This window comes from Triplophysa rosa, linkage group LG2 (genome assembly GCF_024868665.1).
Source record: "Triplophysa rosa linkage group LG2, Trosa_1v2, whole genome shotgun sequence".
Lineage (NCBI taxonomy): Eukaryota > Metazoa > Chordata > Actinopteri > Cypriniformes > Nemacheilidae > Triplophysa > Triplophysa rosa.
In genome coordinates this window covers 34,238,369-34,256,106 of record NC_079891.1, presented here as the reverse complement: position 1 = coordinate 34,256,106, position 17,738 = coordinate 34,238,369, and the positions used below count along the sequence as shown (strand labels likewise).

At 38.9% G+C, this 17,738-nt stretch overlaps 2 protein-coding genes across 3 annotated transcripts; one reads left to right on the top strand and one right to left on the bottom strand.

Annotated features, from left to right (window-relative positions):
- The first annotated feature begins 2,825 nt into the window (after nt 1-2,825).
- On the top strand, nt 2,826-4,735 carry znhit3 (zinc finger, HIT-type containing 3). 2 transcript variants are annotated; one of them, XM_057327774.1, is made up of 5 exons: nt 2,826-3,009; nt 3,110-3,147; nt 3,274-3,336; nt 3,451-3,534; nt 3,719-4,735. In XM_057327774.1, exons 1-5 carry the CDS (start codon nt 2,942-2,944, stop codon nt 3,919-3,921), a joined length of 456 nt encoding a protein of 151 aa, XP_057183757.1. In that variant the 5' UTR covers nt 2,826-2,941; the 3' UTR covers nt 3,922-4,735. The 2 variants fall into 2 exon arrangements, with proteins under 2 accessions (XP_057183757.1, XP_057183765.1); XM_057327782.1 differs by lacking the exon at nt 3,451-3,534.
- A 130-nt stretch (nt 4,736-4,865) lies between these two features.
- LOC130550323 (unconventional myosin-XIX) lies at nt 4,866-17,702 on the bottom strand. The gene is made up of 23 exons (XM_057327763.1): nt 17,438-17,702; nt 15,361-15,508; nt 15,060-15,208; nt 14,124-14,237; nt 13,456-13,582; nt 13,292-13,361; nt 13,110-13,212; nt 12,769-12,865; nt 12,599-12,675; nt 10,703-10,793; nt 10,322-10,487; nt 9,947-10,020; nt 9,545-9,780; nt 9,270-9,446; nt 9,032-9,166; nt 8,694-8,801; nt 8,449-8,519; nt 8,271-8,338; nt 7,254-7,411; nt 6,836-6,965; nt 5,795-5,880; nt 5,328-5,660; nt 4,866-5,124 (listed from the first exon to the last, which is right to left on the bottom strand). Exons 1-23 carry the CDS (start codon nt 17,546-17,548, stop codon nt 5,011-5,013), a joined length of 2,943 nt encoding a protein of 980 aa, XP_057183746.1. The 5' UTR covers nt 17,549-17,702; the 3' UTR covers nt 4,866-5,010.
- Between the last annotated feature and the right edge of the window lie 36 nt (nt 17,703-17,738).

Sequence of the window (17,738 nt, the reverse complement as noted above, 5' to 3'; positions counted from 1 at the left end):
GAACAGATTCAATAGATATTATTATATTTTTCTACTCAGACCTATCACTCACCTGAGCCAGAAGAGGAACCTCACACCATGGAAGCACATTCTGTTCCTAGCATTGTAGAGTCTGTAGGTCATAATGGCTCTCAAGCTATCCTGGACAGTATGGCTTTGACAGTGGAGGAACGGAGTGCCATTCAGGAGGCAACAATTGGTCAGCGCGACAATCCAATGTGGCATTTGTTTAGGAGAGGGAGGCTGACTGCCAGCAACTTTGGAGATGTCCTAATGTCAAATGTTGTTACTGATGAACTTCTTGTCAGGGTGCTGGGAGACCAACCACTGGAGGGTCATCCAGCTATAGACTGGGGTATTGAGAACGAGAGTAAGGCCATCCAGGCATTCACCACTAAAACTCAGAGGGAAGTCCAGGAGTCCGGCTTGTGGCTGTCTCTGTCGGGAGTGTTGGGAGCATCTCCAGATGGTCTGGTGGGGTCGTCTGAAATATTGGAGGTCAAGTGTCCCTACAATGCAAGAGAAATGACAATTGATGATGCAGTGAAAATGAAGCGCTTCTATTTCAGTAAGGAAGGGGATACTTACAGCTTGCGCAGAGACCATCGCTACTGGCACCAAGTACAGGGGCAGCTTCACCTCACTGAAAGACAAACCTGCTACTTCGTCGTGTGGATGACAAAAGACAGTGTCATTATACCCATATCCAGAGATGACACATGGCAACCAAACCTGCAGGTCCTGGAAGACCTTTTTAAGACCCACGTGCTTCACATGCTGCACAACATAAATCAATAACAATTAATAATGTTTAATATAACTACATATATAGTTTAGAAAGAGTCATGTTTATTAGAGAGTTGACTAAATAATAATTATCATAAAAATTAATGTAAGGTAATCTGGGATTTGGGATTTAATATAGTTTGATGGGTTGAGTGTCCTGTATGTGTTGTTATGGTTATCAATTCTGTTACTAATTTTTGTTTAAGAACATTTTAGAAAAATCTGAATAAAAAATCTGTTGCCATTTTTGAGTTTTGCTGAATGATAAATACACTATTTTTACTCCCCTATTGAAAAATGGTGCAAAAGAAAAGAGGTGAAATCAGTATGAGTGTGTATATCTAAATGAGTTTCAGCTGTCAATCTCAACATTAAAGGGGTTCAGTTGTACAGTGGCATGATGAACTCCATCTTAAATGGTTTATAAAGCATTTTCTTATATATTATCATGCAGTTTGGTGATAAAAATGAACAATGACCAGTCGCAGCACCAAATTATACAGCTTTTCCCTAAAACATGATCAATAATCTTTAACCTTAAACCAAACATGGATGTGTTACGCTTTAGCCGGCCACATCACATGTTTTGTGTGTGAATTTCAGTATGAGGTGGTTCTGCAGTGCTCAAGTGTGAACGGATCACGTATGTTGTGGTGTTTGTCGTTAGTTTTGTTGTGTTGTAATGAGTTGACTGAGGTTCTGTAGGATTTAACCACTCTTCACATGTTCTACATGACCCATAGACTCATAACTCACACACAGGTACAACATGACCTTTGACCTCACACACGGACACTGGTTTCATGCTGTCTTTACATCATTTTTACATAGTTTTTTATCATCATTAATAATCTTTAAAGAAAAACGAATAAAGGTCCCCATCACATGCTTTTAGAAGAAACTAACCTTTACAAAAATTAACCATGGTTTAAAACCAAAAACCCATGGTTTTACCACAGTTGAGACCAAAAAACAGAGTTACTATAGTAAAACCACAGTTTCCACAAAATTACCAGATAGGGAACAGATTTGGACGGCCTCTGGTTTGTCTCCACAGTCACAGAAACACGAATTATTTGGACTCAATTTACCTGTTACAAAAACAGGTGATTTACTGCTGTGGTTTGTCATGACTCTTATTTTGTAAATCTGATGGTGTCCAGCGCCATCTAGTGGTCTAGCTCATGATGGACTGCAGTCATGTGACGGTGTCAAGGTCCTGCCCATATTCCCTGATGTGATGACTCAATCGTGTAGAATTCATCGTGTAGAATCATGTTACCGCACCCCTTTTTATTACATCTTATAACTGTAATGTGTTTTGGGCTTTATTCCAGTAGGATTTAATGGTTTTCTATTGGTTCCACCATTTGGTAATGAAAAAAATGATGGTACATCATTTTTTTATTGTTCCCTATGGACTTTTTTATTCAATCTTAATAAAAATACAAATGAAGAGTTTGGTTCCAAAATGAGATAACTGAGATAACATACATACTGATGAAACATCCAACTAAAACAAAAATCTTGTTTTTTTATTGTGTTATCATGTTTTTTTTGTGTTAGTTAGCTGTATTTTTTTAGTTATTATGGCTTAAATCAAAACAAACCAACTGCAGTTTGATTGATATATGTGCATAATTGGAATGCACAATAAAAAAACATGATTTTTGAAACTTTTTAAAGTTATCTCGTTTTGGAACCAAACTCTTCAAATACAGTAAGGCAGTTCAAAACCATAGAGCAAGAGATTCTGAAAAACAGAGCACACACAATACACGAGAAACTACCATAACAATCCTAACAGACAAAAAATGTACAAAGTGAAAATAAATCCAATAATTAAACAACAGGGTCTTCTAATAGCTCAGATTTTTCAAATAATTTAAATAGGCCTAATCTTCTTCCAATTTTCGATTTTCTTTTACCTAAAGATTCACAGTAAATCCAGAATTCTGGTGTAAATATACATTTGGCCGATTGGTGGCGGTAATGCGCCATGACGCGCTTTAGCAACATAATATACTAATAGAAGAACAGCGAATCCACGTGCTTGATACGATGTTAGGTGACAGTCGGATTTCTAGTAAACTAGTGGAGCTTGTGTGATATTTAGCCCTTTTTATTTGATTGATTATAGAGTTTTGAGTTGATCATGCAGCTTTGTGTAGTTTGTAACGAACTTGTTCCTAAATACAAATGTCCTGCCTGCAGAATCAGATAGTAAGTTTGTGTCTCCGTGCTGATTCAGTTTAGACACGAGCAGCTTAAGATCATGTTTGTAAGTCAAGTATTGTCACTTCTTTCTCATTTTTTCTTGTAGTTGTTCAGTGAACTGCTTTAAGAAACACAAAGCTGGTGGTAAGTTTATTTGATTTTAACATTTTAATGACAGGTTACTGTCTGATTTTGTCTACTTGTTCTGTTGTTTTTTCTGATTAACCATAGTAATGGCTAGTTAAAATGAAGCTTTATTTCTCTTCATAGATTCATGTCATCCAAATAAAGAAACACGTCCAGCCTCCATCACCCCAACACCTGTGTGCAGTGGTGAGTCATTACTGTAGTTTGTAATAGATCCTGTATTATACTGTAATCATGTAAATATACTGAGAATTATTCAGTCATTTGATTGTCATTAACATAAATGTGTTTGGACTTCAGCTGACCAGCCCTGGACTGTTAATGATCTACTTGATGAGGACAGCCAGAGTGACAGTGTAGCCTTAGAGAAACTTCAGAAACTAGGTGAAGTTAAATGACAGTGACACAGATGTTTACATTAAGCCATGAAGATTTTCACTTTAAATAACACAGAATATTCCATATATGCACTTCTTTATTTACAGTAATCTTAGATCGTGTTGCAGTCATCTTACCTGTTGTGTCGTTTCTGTGCGGGTTTACAGAATCTCTGTATTTGTTCACACAGGTGATTCAGAGGCACTCAAGTGTTTGTTGCTAAATCCACATCTCAGACAGTTAATAACATCAGTGGATTCAGCTGAAAATAAAGACAAGGCCGTGAAGGATGCCATGCAGGAACCACTGTTTACAGAGTTTGCTGACCAGTGCTTGAAAATGATTGAACCAAAAGAAACAGAACATTATCATGATGATGATAATGATGAATGATGCTCACTGGTCACGTATGGATTGTTTCAATGTAAACGTGGACTAACTGACACGTTTCAAGTTCAAATACCTCCTGTTGTTTTTTGTTTTATATGTAACATTAAATCAAGTCGGTGATTAGATTTCTTTCTGCACATTTAGAATACTATCCGATTTGTTTAAATCAGAAACTGGGACTGGAGAACATGTTGACAATATTTTTATTTTCCGTAACAAACACAACTTATATATTGGTTTATTGAAGCTGTACCTAAACTAAGGGCTTTCGTCATTAATGCCCTGAGAAAAGAACTGTATAATGGTAGATTTGGTTGTAACTGCATATTTTGCATATCATTAAACATTTGATAACAAAAAAGTAAGATTTTTGTGTTAACAACATGAGATATTTACCAGTACAAACTGACAAAAACCAGGAACTATGAATACGCCAAAACAATTGGTTGCAAGCTCAACTGCAAAGCTTCCCATTGTTTAACCATGTAGTGTTATACTTTACATTAGTGATTGCACAGAATACAAATAAACGGTACAATGTACTGGATATAAAACAGTGGTCATACACAATAAGGCCTAATCTGTCATTTAACAAGATGTCTACGTCACTTTATGTTTTATATTAAATTCAGTTAAAAGTGTTTTAATAATGCCCAAATTCGGCATTTATAAGCAGCACATTAAATTAACAAAAAAATAATAATACTCAAGGATATCTACAAATCATTTTTTCAGTTGTGCAAGAAATGTAGTTACTGATCATTTATAGGTTAACCTGCCTCCCATCATGGAATAAAAGTATTTCATATATTTACACTTTTGTGAGTGCGAATCTTTGTGTATAATGATCATTTAAGTATAAAATTGCATAATTATAAAAATGTCTCCAGTATTATACCGATTGAGGAAGCTCCAGATTTAAAGGCACTTGTGCTTCTTGCTAAGACCTGAGAGGAAATAAACATCCAACATTACACGAACAATAAGGATTATCAGTATCCTTAATGATTTTTGTCACTTAGCACCTCAGTATTACCAAGTTCCTACATGTACTTTAAAGGTGCATTGATTAGATAAAGATGACATGAAATATCAGGTTCCCTCCAGCAGGATCTGGTTAAATCCAGTCACTCCCTCGGTCTTGTGTACTGGGTGCATGTTAGCGTACAGCAGTGGAGATCTCTGCAAATGCATTTTAATGGACCCCTGGAAAATAAAGAGCAGAAAAACTTCAGCTCTGTGTGGACAACATCTGTGACATACACACTGTTATAATACAGGAACAGTCAATAGAGCCTAAATCTTATTTATCCTTGCATATTCCTGTTAAAGTCATTCATGTTTCATAAAAAAAAAAAACTGAAGTAAAAGAGTCCAAGGTAAGATGTATTGTTTGAGAAATGTCTTACCCGTGGCTGTGCTCTGATGGAGGCCACACCCTGATCAAACTGGTTGGTCTTTACTTTATAGTCACCCTGTCTGAAGGGGATCTTAAGACAGGCCATCATGGACATGACCCTCTGGAAACCAGAAGCGGTCATAGACACGGTGATGGTGGGTGCAGAAGCAACAGCCAGCCCGATGGGCCAACCTCTGACCACCACAGGTTCTGGGATGCTGGAGAGCTGCACTGAGCCTCTCTCCTTCAGCAGAGTGTCCAGCTTGGGACGCACGTACGCTTCTTCTTCTACCAAATCTTCAGCATTGTCCAGTTCCGACTCAGCTAGCGCATCCATGCGCGCCTGCAGCACGGTGCATATTGAGCAGGGAAGATGCGCAGAAAGACACACAAAAAGAAGAAGAGAACAAAACTGAGTTCAAAGCACAATGAAATGAATTATTGCATTAGCGCATTAAATAGAAGCAGGGTGCTTACTCTCCAGCGTCTCCATTTGTGCTGGATGACTGCTGCGGCTTTGTGCAGTTTCCTCACCTCTTTTCTGAGCAGCCAGGATCTCACCCCTGTTATAAACACATTCAAAGTTTTGAAAACACAAGTCTCGGTAAACCTTTAAATGATTATATATCTGAAGTGATTTGGATAATGACATGAAGACAAAAACCAAAACAAAAGAAAACATTTGACTTCAGAGTATGTGTTTCTGGGTCAAAGCAACTCAAATTGACGGAGCAGGTCACATATGTGTGACACTAACAAAATCCCACATGCTAAAAGTGTCCGTGTGTAGAGCCAAGAACAGGTGCTAAGAAGGTCATGGCACTTCCTGTGGACTGGCGTTTGGATGAGAAGCCAATACATACATACTGATGAAACATCCAACAGCCTGGAATCAATACACCTCTTTATCATGTCAGTAATGCTAAAAGATCAGTCTGGTGTTTAACACACTCTCTTTGATGTGCAAGGGATTTACTGACACTTTTATTTCTCTGATGTAAATGCGACGTAGCCAGATCAGAATTGAGTTTAGAAACAGAAATCTGATCTCAGTACAGGATCGGTCTGGCTTGGGTGAGCTTGATCTTTTCTGTACTGAGTTAATCAGGTGCAAAGTGTCTAGACGGATGGCAGATGTCACATGCTTTAGCCAATCATGAGAGAGAGTATGTCGATTGTTACAGCTTACGTTGTAACACCTTTTGACCAATCACTTCTTCAGTTTTTTGTGATTATTTTTGTATAAAGAAGTCTTGTACAAGTCAATTTTCCTTTTGAATTCTCATTACTGTAGTGGTAAAAATCACTTTGTTATTGATAGTGTAGAATACATCTGTAAAGTCATTATTAGGTCATGTCAATTATCATGGTAGTATTTGTTGTGCCAAATGTCCTTTATGCTAATGAATAAAAACATATCCAGATAAAAATCTATTACTTTCTTACAGTCAGAAGCATGAGGGTTTTTGTAAAAATGTGATTAATAAAATCCAAAAACCTGTAATGATAAATGCTGACCTGCTTGTATACGAGTGGCAGCTTGTGTCCTGATGTTGCGGCGATGACACTGATACCTGCGCCAGGCACACTGGATACAGAACGCCTTCTGGGAGCGCACCCTGACCCTGTGGTCTTCCATCACCTCCAACTAAACAACATGGAACATTAAGTTTACAGACATCACAGTAAATCATGCTTTACACCTGGCACTCACACGCAACACAAAGGGGATTTTTATGACTGCTTGTTACAGTATACGTGATCTGATCTGTGGTAATGTTTTGAACAAAACTTTTTGTTTCGTCACAATCATTTTGTTACTTTGACAAGTTGGCTTTTAATGTTATCCAGGACCTTGATCCACACGTCTTTCTTCTCTTTACATTATTCTTCAGAGCAAATGAGCATTTTACAAAAGCGTGAGGGGCTGCTTTACCAGAGCGTAAGTCAGAAAGACTTTGGTCCTCCCACAATGCACCATGTTATTGTTGTCATCAGGGCTGAGGGTGGAGCTGGGGGCGTGTCTCTTGAGAACCACATTGAGCACGTCCTCCACTGCAGATCGCAGAACAGACGGATCACTCATCTCAGGTCCTGCGGGTGATAGATGTACTTTAGACACAGCGTTAACTGCAGGGCATGCACACGCGACTACAGGACAAACACAACGCTGTGATGATGATGATGGCTCTGTTTGGTTTTAATTCATATGCAGCATTGTTAACTTTACTGTGCTTGTTTATAAGAAAACAAATAAAACAGGTGTGCAAGCAGTGACATGAAAACACACACACACAACTTTCCACAGCTTGGACAAAAACCATTAACAGCAATGAAAGTAATATTAGTCAGATTAGTAAAGTTTAACATTAACATACAAAATGCAAGTTGGAATAAAAGATGCATAAACTGCATGAAAATATGTACTAGAAAAACGTGCAGTTATTCACCCGAAAAACTCAGATCTGTGGTTAAGAAACAACCCGGAATATTTTTTTTGTACAACTTTCCAATAAAGAGGATGGAAATGAGAATACTGAAAGAGAAAAAAGGGAAGAGATAAAGAAATGGTAAACGTTTGAAAGTTTGAGAGAATGCAAGTGTGCAAAACTTTCAACTCTAGAGTGCTGTTGGTGGTTGTGAGGGTGTTGCTAATAAGATGTTCTTTGTGCTAGATAGCCCAAGTCAAAATAACCCACCCCCTTGTCTCTATATTCTGCTCACCGAGTGATACTAGATACCGTTTCATTGGTTTTAGAAACTGTTTTTGTCTTCCAGGCAAAACTCAAAAGTCTAATTGAGCAAAAAGCTTAGGCCACCTCGAGTCAACAAACAAGTGAACAAATGACTTTAAATACTTTAATAGTGGGTCAGGGACAGGTTTAGCTCAGAGTATGATCATAAGAACAGTGATGTGTGACGCTAATAATAACAGGTGAATTATGTCTTTTACCGTCATCTCTGTTTAGTAGAGTGTTTGTAATCAGTCCATAACGCTGAAGGAAACTGCCATACGGGATCCTGTATAAGTCATATTTAAAAACATACAGAATGCTGTAACCACGTCCTGTTGCCATTAAATGTATTTGTAGTTACTTGGGTGACAGATGTTTTTGTTGTGAATGCGTTACCTGATGGGAAATCCTGCTGCGCTGATGTTTATGGTCTCCACTATCCCACAGGCCTCAAGCTGAGTGATAACCTGAGCACAAACCAAACGGACAGTCACTAATCAGCCTGTAAAACTTTAGAATATGGACTTTTTAGAAAGAAAAACAATGAATGAATGAAATCAACAGAGAGTATGCAATAGCATCCCTTAAGCACCTGATGCGAGAGTAACCATATATTCAACAGAGGCAGATGACGTCATTACCTCCTCCTTTTGGAAGGTGAGCGGTCTGCAGTCTGGGTTGGGTTTGATACAGCGTGTGTAGTGGGGGGTGGTGCTGTACAAGATCTTCATCAGGCTTTCCAGCGAGTTCTGCAATTTCACAAAAACATCACGTTACATAAAAAGGCAGGTCAGTCTTAAATGATCTGAATATATGAATATAATATGAATATAAAGCTTCTGTGAACCTTGAAATATTTTAGCAGTATTATACCTTGATCCTTTTGATGATTCAAGTGATTGTGAAAATAATGCTTACGCTTTCATTAAACAATTTAAAACATACACACAAAGACGCCAGCTTAATTTAAGCTCTGTACCTTAAATTTGGAGACAACAGTAACAACTTTGTTGTGCCCTCTGGACCCTCCGCTGTCACTCTCATCAAAGAGACCGTGCAGCAATGCATTCTGGGATTTCTGCAGGACATGGATAAGCTCTGGGGGAACTGGGTCCTGTAGAAAACATGAGTGCACACGTGTGCAAAAAATAAAGCAAGCTTGTGAATAAATGTATTGTTCAGCTATAGGTCAACATTTACACAGATCACAGTCATACTTTATTCTTCTCCATCATGCCTTCGATCCGGTAGCTGACTTTGCCCGCATAATGGGCGACCGTGAAATGAGGCTCTTTACTGAATTTGTCCCAGCTGATGTTGGCATTTCCCGACAGCTCCTTCTCCAGACGCACACGGAACTGCTTAGCATCTGACGTTCTGTTCAGACGACACTCCTAGACAGGAAAGACACATTTGACACAAATACATTTGTATGCTTGTGACAGAAATGGAGTTTGATTTCTCGTCTCTCTCTGTGGAAGTGGAAGCAGACCTCATTGAGCAGAGAGAAAATGCTGGTGGGGCTGCCTTCAATCAGGTCCAGGCAAGCCTGGTTGTCTTGGTAACGTATGAAGGACCACTGCAGCCCCTCAGACACGTACTCCTCCTGCTGGGCCTTCAGATAATGAGCCACAAAGTGTTGCTGGAGTTTTTCGTTGGCATAATTAATGCACAACTGCTCCAGGTTATTCAGGAGGAAACACTCAAAACCATAAACATCCAGCAAGCCTGGAGAGGAAACCAGTTAGACACGTTTTATTTGTGCTTCACAATATCCAAAACAAAACGTTTTAAAATTCTAACTTTAATATTATACGTTTTTATTTGGGGGGCCGCAAAAACAAAAAAGTTTCAGAACCACTGGAAAAGAATACAAAATGAATAAAATACGTACCAATGAAGTTGCACCACATGGACCTGTCTGCGCACATACTGTTATTAATGAAAGTGACCAACCACTCAAATAGCCTGTAAATTAAAAACATCAGTTTGTAGATTTTTTAGATACCCACTGCAATCTCAACAACTGTAGATTGTATATTCATTGTTATCTGATTTCTTTCTGTAATATATCACGATATCACCTGTTTTAAATAAATGTTATGTAAAAACATAAATTATAGTTTGGTCACTTAGTTTCCAATCACTTCCTGTGTAAGTGGACGGCTCAAAGCTGACCAATGTTTGACTATATGATACTAATAGGAACCTCGCTGTTCATACCACTAGACATACTAGACAAGCTGGTTTACACCCATATTTGACTCACTGTGCATAGATGACTTTAGCAAGACAGTCTCTGCGGATGGTGCATTCAGTCTGAGAACACGGCTTGAGCACGTTCTGTTTTCCAGCACGCAGTGTTCTCACTACCAGATACGTCTGCAGCTCCTCTACTGGCACCTGTAGCAGGACAGCAGTCTTCTGCAGGAAACCTACAGAAAACACACAACACAGAGAGAGAGAGCAGTTTATCAGCACAAGCCACAAGATACAACACAAACGCATGATGAAAGACTACTGGGCAGCAGCAATTCACATAAGTGCATGCCTATAGAATAAAAGCTCAATGTGTTTGGAACATGCACACAACCACTGCGCCACCATGTAATGTTGCGTTTGTAGATTGTACAGCAGAAATGTCTCGCACCTTTAGAGTTCTCTTCCAGATCACATGACTGAGACTCTTCAGATGCAGGACTGAAGTCCACATTTCCCAGCTGCAGAAGACCTGCAAGGATCTACACAAAGCTATGATACAATCATGTTACTTTAAATAGCTTATGATGTTTAAATCTACTATTTCAGGGTTTCTGCAGGTTTCACAAAGTCAAATTTAAGACTTTTTAAGACCTTTTTTAGACCATTATGAATGAAATTTAAGACCTGTATCACAACATAAAAACCCAACATTCCCAGATCAATTTCTCGTAATGACAGCGGAACTTGTTGTATTTTAATACAACTGAATGCCCAATAAAGCCGTTGTTGTTTATATTCATTTATATATTTAATGTTTCTGTTGTCAGACATAATTTTTTTTTTTTAAACAAATGTTTTTGTTCATATGTCTAGTCCAGGGGTCGGCAACCTTTGCAACCAAAAGAGCCATTTTGGGCCTTCTCCCACCAAATAAAATTTGTCTGGAGCCGCAAAATATATGTAACCTTTAAATTACTGTAACACAGGTTATGCATGTAAGGTAGTAGTTACCCAGTTGTATATAGTGTAGTATTTTTATTGTACTTAGATGATAAGCAATTTATACATTTTTGTCCCTGGCAAGAAGTGGGAGTGTTGCAATAGGAGAGTAGCGTCGCGATTAGTTAGACTTCAGATTTTTTCTGTGAACTTTTGTTTTGGCGATGAACAGCCACAAGAGACCGTCTACTACTCTGCATACGGACATCATGCATAAACATTATGAGAAGCGCGCTAGCCAGACACGATTTAAACCATGCCGGCTAAAGACCTAATAGTTTGGTTTAAAGACGAAAAACGTACCAAGCAGAATGTTTTCTCACCATTCCACTTCTAACACACGTATACAGTGTGTCTCACATCTGTCAAAGCAGAAATAAAGCCGCTGCTCTCTGTATGTTTTTTCTGTCATCTCTGGTCCGCGCACATACAGTATGTACATTGCATGGACTTATTTCGAATATTCGAATGAAATGCTTTTTCAGATATTTCTTGAAGAAATCAGGACAGTAGTGGTAGCAGGTGTAAACGGGTATGTGCCGCTTTCGTCCACTTGTGATCCATCGACCAAAACGCATCTTATTACCAGGCATAACCAGGGCCTTATAAAGACTGCAGAGAGCCACATCAGGGTGGCAGAAGAGCCACGGGTTGCGACCCCTGGTCTAGTCAGTAACAATGACATGTGCTTGTAAATGATGTTCTGTACTCACTCACAAGTAAGCTGCGGTTTGGTCACGAATGTGCTGCTTCTGCCACTCACTGAACAGAGAAGACGCCAAGAGAGACATTTTCCCACTCACTGAAAGTTAAGGTTTATCCAAAAAGACGCTATTCGCTTTTCTGAAGGAAAAAACTCTGTAAACACAGCACCACTACACGCCTTTGTGTGTATGCGTGCACGGGACGTGGTGTGGTCTGTGACAGATGCATCTGCACCGTGAGTCTCGTCTGACCGTGCGCGCATTTTCCAAAACGGCCCAGGCATTGTAAGAAAGCCAATGAATGGGAAACACACGGCTCTTCGCGATCATGTTCAGGGCAGAGGGGTAGAAGCCTAAGATCACGCTCTAATGAAGGGAAATGACAAAACGGGGAGTGACAAATTGCCCTTATTGTAATCCGTCAAAATCACTGACGCTCTTCAGATTTTTCCGTCACTGGAATTTTTGGTTAACCTCTGCATTAGAGGTAGCGTTACACGGCCGTAGGAAAACTAAGACCTGTTTAAAATGAATTAAGACATAGAACACAATACCTAAAATTTTGATTTTGTAATTTAAGACTTTTTTAGACTTTTTTAGACCCCGCGAAAACCCTGTATTTATACCCCATCACAACTCACCTTAAATATCTGTGCCCTTTTCTCCTCATCGATACCGAGGTTGACCATTGCCACCACAGTCTCCTGCAGACAGTCTTCTGCTCGGACACAAACAGTGTCAAATCAGACAACAAAACTCCCCTTAAAATGATATTACATGCATGATGGGACATTTCAGTTCTGATATTTACCTTCTAAGTTTTTATCGGCATGTGGCAACCAGGCAAAGGCTTGATCTAAAGGTAACATCCAGTCCAGTCTCTGCTTTTCTTTGGCCCCTTTCATCATCTTCCAATGAAACAAATCAAAAGAGATGCAGACATAATCAGGATAAACGTACATGTGGGAACTAAAAGTTAATTTGAGGAAAACTGTCTTCATTAATCATATTTTTTGGGAAAAAGATCAATAAATCAACATCAGAGCTGTCAGTTGTCAGTAATAAAACTTGGAGAAACAATAAACACATTTTTTTTAAAGAACTGGTCGTTGTTTTTTATTCTGAAAGGTTTTGTGAATGCAGATATTTTACCTGATAGAATATGTGAAAGTTCCTCTCATTAGGTGCTTGGAAAGCCACTCTGGTTTTCTCCAACAAATACGTCTGCACCGACGCACCAACCAACAGCTGAGAGCTGCGTTATAAAAACAGAGATATTTACACCGGTCACATACTGCTTCAGGCTCAAAAGCTGAAGAGACCGCACAACTGACCTGTTGAGCTGAAGCTGAATGTATTTTCCAAAGCGACTGCTGTTGTTGTTGCGTAATGTGCAGGCGTTGCCTAAGAAACAAAAGAAAAGGACAAACATGGGCTTTTAGTATAAGAGCATAGTGAAGGACAGATAAAATAATCAAATCTTAGCTTTTCCCCTCACCAAAGGCCTCCATGAGAGGGTTGGAGTCCAACACTCGTCTTTCTATCTTCTCTACGGTGTGTTGGCACTTCTGAGATGATGCTGCAACCGTGGCGTAGTACTTCATCAGGCAGCGTGACGTCCAGGTCTGAAGACATATTTAGTAAAGGAGTTACTGTAGATTACTGTAATCTAAAGCTGCGGTTCTCATCTGCTCTGCTAGAGTCATGGGCAGCATAAAACCACATGCAAACAATAAAATGCAACTTATGATATAATTGTGGTAGTAAGAATATAAATAATCTTATCAACTTGTAAAAGGAGGGAGAAAACACTTTCCAAATCTTTTACAGTGGTTGACAGGTTCAATCAAACTCTACAGTATTATGGTGCAAATATTCCGGTCACTCAGTGGAATCTAGCCAAATAAACCAGATGTCAGAATGGACACTTTGCATAAACACACCCTTCATCCTCAATAAATCTGTGGATCTCCGATCAACATCAAGTGCTTTGAGATCCATCCAGACTGCTTATTCAGATTACATCAAATCCTTACTAAATTTAATCGGTTTAAAATATCGGTCTTAAATCTTGTTTATCAGTTTGTGATGACGTTATTCACATAGTAACAAACTTGAATCCCTCCAAGCAAAAATGAGGAGGTCACACACACACACATCACTCACTTTCCCAGCTCCACTCTCTCCAGAGACCACCAGAGACTGGTTCGTGGGCTCCACCTGCCCCTGTACATTTCTGTAAGCCTCTTCTGCAACGATGAAGATGTGCGGCTTGAAATCCTGCATACAAAGAGATGCTTTAACATCACGGCCAGCTTCAAAGCAACATTACTTCCTGCATTTTAGTGTCCACTGGGCATGTTTCAACAGTTTACTCCGTAATTGTTTTAGAGTGAATGTCCTAACCTTCATTCTGTTCTGCTACAAAATGTTGGATTAATGGCAACTTCGTTTGCATTTTTGAGAGATTCAGCATTCCTTGCTGGCATATGTATCACAGATACACTGTTTTGCAAAAGAAGAGGTAAAACGACATGTATCATTGTTGCTGCCTAGTACACCTGACTTGAAGGAAAGCTATCACTCAGCATTTTACTTATGTTTCTGAATGTGCTCTGTTTTGTCCAACTTCCTGATTTGCAAATTTGCCATTAACAGTCTCAGATGCCAAAATAAACAAGGAGCGTAAAGCGAAGTTACTGGTCCATGGCATAATGTGAAAAGAAGGTCAAACTCTGCATGCATCATAGTTTAATTCATCTATTCTTATCGCAGATGTAACATTCAATTAAATGGAATCATTTACATAAGAATGGTTTCATATACAAGATCCTTGTGCCTTAGGTTATTTTTATTTGTGTAGCATTTTTCATAAAACATTTCGGGTTTTTTTATCCCATTCAACTCAAAACATACTTCATAGACCAGGTGTACAAACACTGTTTGACCCATCATTGTGAAAAAAAGGCAGATGGGTGACTAGATATCATCTGGATGACATCTGTTACGTATAAACAAAGCAGTACGAAACTACAGTTGTTTATAAACCAGTAGTACATCAGATGTACCCGCAGGCCTCACCATGTTTTCTGGTGTGTTTACCTGAGGCTGAGAGGCAGAATGATATTCCCTCATCACATCCAGAGAGTACAGATGAGGGATGGGCTGAAAGGGGTTGAGAGCCACCAGCGTGCAGCCGGCATGTGTGTAGAACACCTTTGCACTGTACCTGGCCTGCAAACATTTCAGGACTGCAAAAAACACCAGCAAAAATTACATATGCAGAAGCGAATGCAATAGAGGTAACAAAAAAAAGTGATTTATTTCTCCAGACATGTTATATCACACACTTTCATTCTGAGGAATTGTCAATCGAAACATATCTGTTCTAAAAAAAGCTTACCTGTAGTGGGGGTAACAGGGTTAACTTTGGTGAGGTCATCATAAGTATGAAGTTCAGATTCATTTATAAGGAAGTCTCGGATATCCCCTTCCAGTGAATCATTGAGAGATTTCCTGCGGGTCTGGGCTTTGCCTTTCAGCCCATTAACCTGCATAATAAAAACATATTTGCACAGACCATGCGGTCATAAGATCTCTTATACCACATTTTAACCAGATGCAACACAGTAAAGCTCTTAACCTAACTAGCCATGACAAAAGCTCGACGACTTGGTTTCTATTAATTCTAAGTTTTCAAACTCAGTCAAACTAACAATACTTAAATAAATGTACACGTCTCATTCACATAGAAATACAAAACCATAACGCACAGTTTAACATATTTAAACTCAGCTGTTTTGTACACACAGACCTCTGCGTGACATCATTGAAAAGAGCCTTATCACTTATCTGCAACAACTAACAAAGGTTTAACACATGTGCTTGTCATAAGTCCTTTGGTGAACACCTTCCTTGAGTTATGACTATTAGAACTGCTTGTGCAGTCATGTTTAATACATGCATCTTTCTAAAAAAGAAATGTAGTTACTGACTGTGCAAACCTTTCTAATGGGACACATCATGAATAAAACAGTATTTTAATACAACACGTTTGCATGTCACGGTCAGCATTCTGTTACTATGCTGTGCTGAAGACAGTATGTTCTAAGCATGTGCCGTGGACGTGCAGAGCCAGGACACGGTCAGGATAAACTAATAATAAACACCGTATGCTGAACAGACCTGTGTCTAATCCAATCACACAAACACTGGGTAACACCACTATCCGGTTAAGGTAAGAGGAGTCTAGGCGGCAAGCATCTTTAAAAGAAATAGTCAATTAGACCTTAACTACTACCATTATTGAGAAAATGATGGCTCCAGCTGGGAGAGAACATCTGCAATGTCAAAATTACAGTCTTCCTGTATTTAAACATGAGCCACAGAACTAACGATTATGTGATACAGAAGAATTCCTGTGTGGCACTAACACTGCAGTCTGTGAATCATAGTAACAATGACAAATGTATGGCTGTATCCGTGCCAATGGCTGAAATGGCTCAGAGAGGCATGGCATTGGCAAACCAACTGTATACTGTTTTAAAATGTTGTTGTTAACATTTTTATTTTGTGCGCTTTTATTAGACTTTGATATAAAACCAAAAACAGTAAAAAAGGCTGCGTTATCAATAATAGGTGTAACATCCATTGATCCAGAACACCCAAAATAATCTGAGTTTAAAAGCACCCCTGGTTAATCCGGGCCATTGACAACACTGTCCACTAGGGATGTAACGATTCACCGTGAGCCGGTTGAAAATCGGTTATAATGAGTGACGATTCAAATCGGTCGAGGTGTGAACTGAATCGCAATACATTTTTTGAACAGCAGGGGCCGCTATTTTCACTGCAAATCTAAACGTGGACATGCTGATATTTCTTAAATGCAAAAAAATCCAAGAAAAGCTCAGACAGTATTAGTTTGTTTATATTAAAGAGACTTTTTCTATTATTCATTTGTTATAAAACTGCAGTTTAGTTTTGTTATTTGAAATAAAACATTATTTTAATATACAAAGAAACGTTAAGCATTTAAGAAATTTCTAATTTGTTTCAACTCATGTTGTAAAAATAAATCGTGAGTAAATCGTGAATAAATCGCATCGTGAGATCAGAATCGTGACTCGCATCGCATCGTGAGCTGAGTGAATCGTTACATCCCTACTGTCCACGTCAATGAACATGCACATTTAGGTATAAACCGCAAAACAAGACCATTCATCGTAAAATCACTTACACATTACTTGTGATGGAACTATTTTATGAACAGACAACACCAACAAAAAGTTCAGCAATGTTGTTATAAACACATCATGGTGTTTTATTGGCAGCACTATGTTTTTGGACGTCACACTCTGAAACACATACAATACAGCAACTTTTTTTGTACTGTTATAAAGAGGAAATGTTTATAACGTGTAGGTGAGGTAGCGTTAAAAGATATTAAATGTCTAGTCTAGTAAACACATTGCACTTACCGTCTCGTGTAGGTTTGGTGTTCCAGCCAAATTTCTCAACGCTCCCTCAGAACTATTAACGGTCGACACGTCTTTGTTTCCAAATAAAACTTTCTGTTTGACAGTCGCCATGAATGTAAAAGTTATAAAAACAAGTCCCCTGGTATTTTGTGCTATATTTCTGTCACTGACATGACATTTTAGTTGTTTTTGCCTTTCCAGCCATGAACATTCCTGCGTGAAGGACAAAACTCCCACCGCGCGATCCCGCTCACTCACCTCACTGGCCGCTGACTCGAGCGGTGACGTCACGCAGTTTGTA

What these genes read in the sequence shown, in the direction of transcription:
- znhit3 (XM_057327774.1), top strand. Translation starts at nt 2,942, where the DNA reads ATGCAGCTTTGTGTAGTTTGTAACGAACTTGTTCCTAAATACAAATGT. An exon ending in TAAGAAACACAAAGCTGGTG is followed by an intron (nt 3,148 to 3,273) that starts GTAAGTTTATTT and finishes TTCTCTTCATAG; the next exon opens with ATTCATGTCATCCAAATAAA. An exon ending in CCCAACACCTGTGTGCAGTG is followed by an intron (nt 3,337 to 3,450) that starts GTGAGTCATTAC and finishes TTTGGACTTCAG; the next exon opens with CTGACCAGCCCTGGACTGTT.
- LOC130550323 (XM_057327763.1), bottom strand. Translation starts at nt 17,548, where the DNA reads ATGGCGACTGTCAAACAGAAAGTTTTATTTGGAAACAAAGACGTGTCG. An exon ending in AAAGGGCACAGATATTTAAG is followed by an intron (nt 10,794 to 12,598) that starts GTGAGTTGTGAT and finishes AGCTTTGTGTAG; the next exon opens with ATCCTTGCAGGTCTTCTGCA. An exon ending in TCACCTTCCAAAAGGAGGAG is followed by an intron (nt 8,520 to 8,693) that starts GTAATGACGTCA and finishes GTTTGTGCTCAG; the next exon opens with GTTATCACTCAGCTTGAGGC.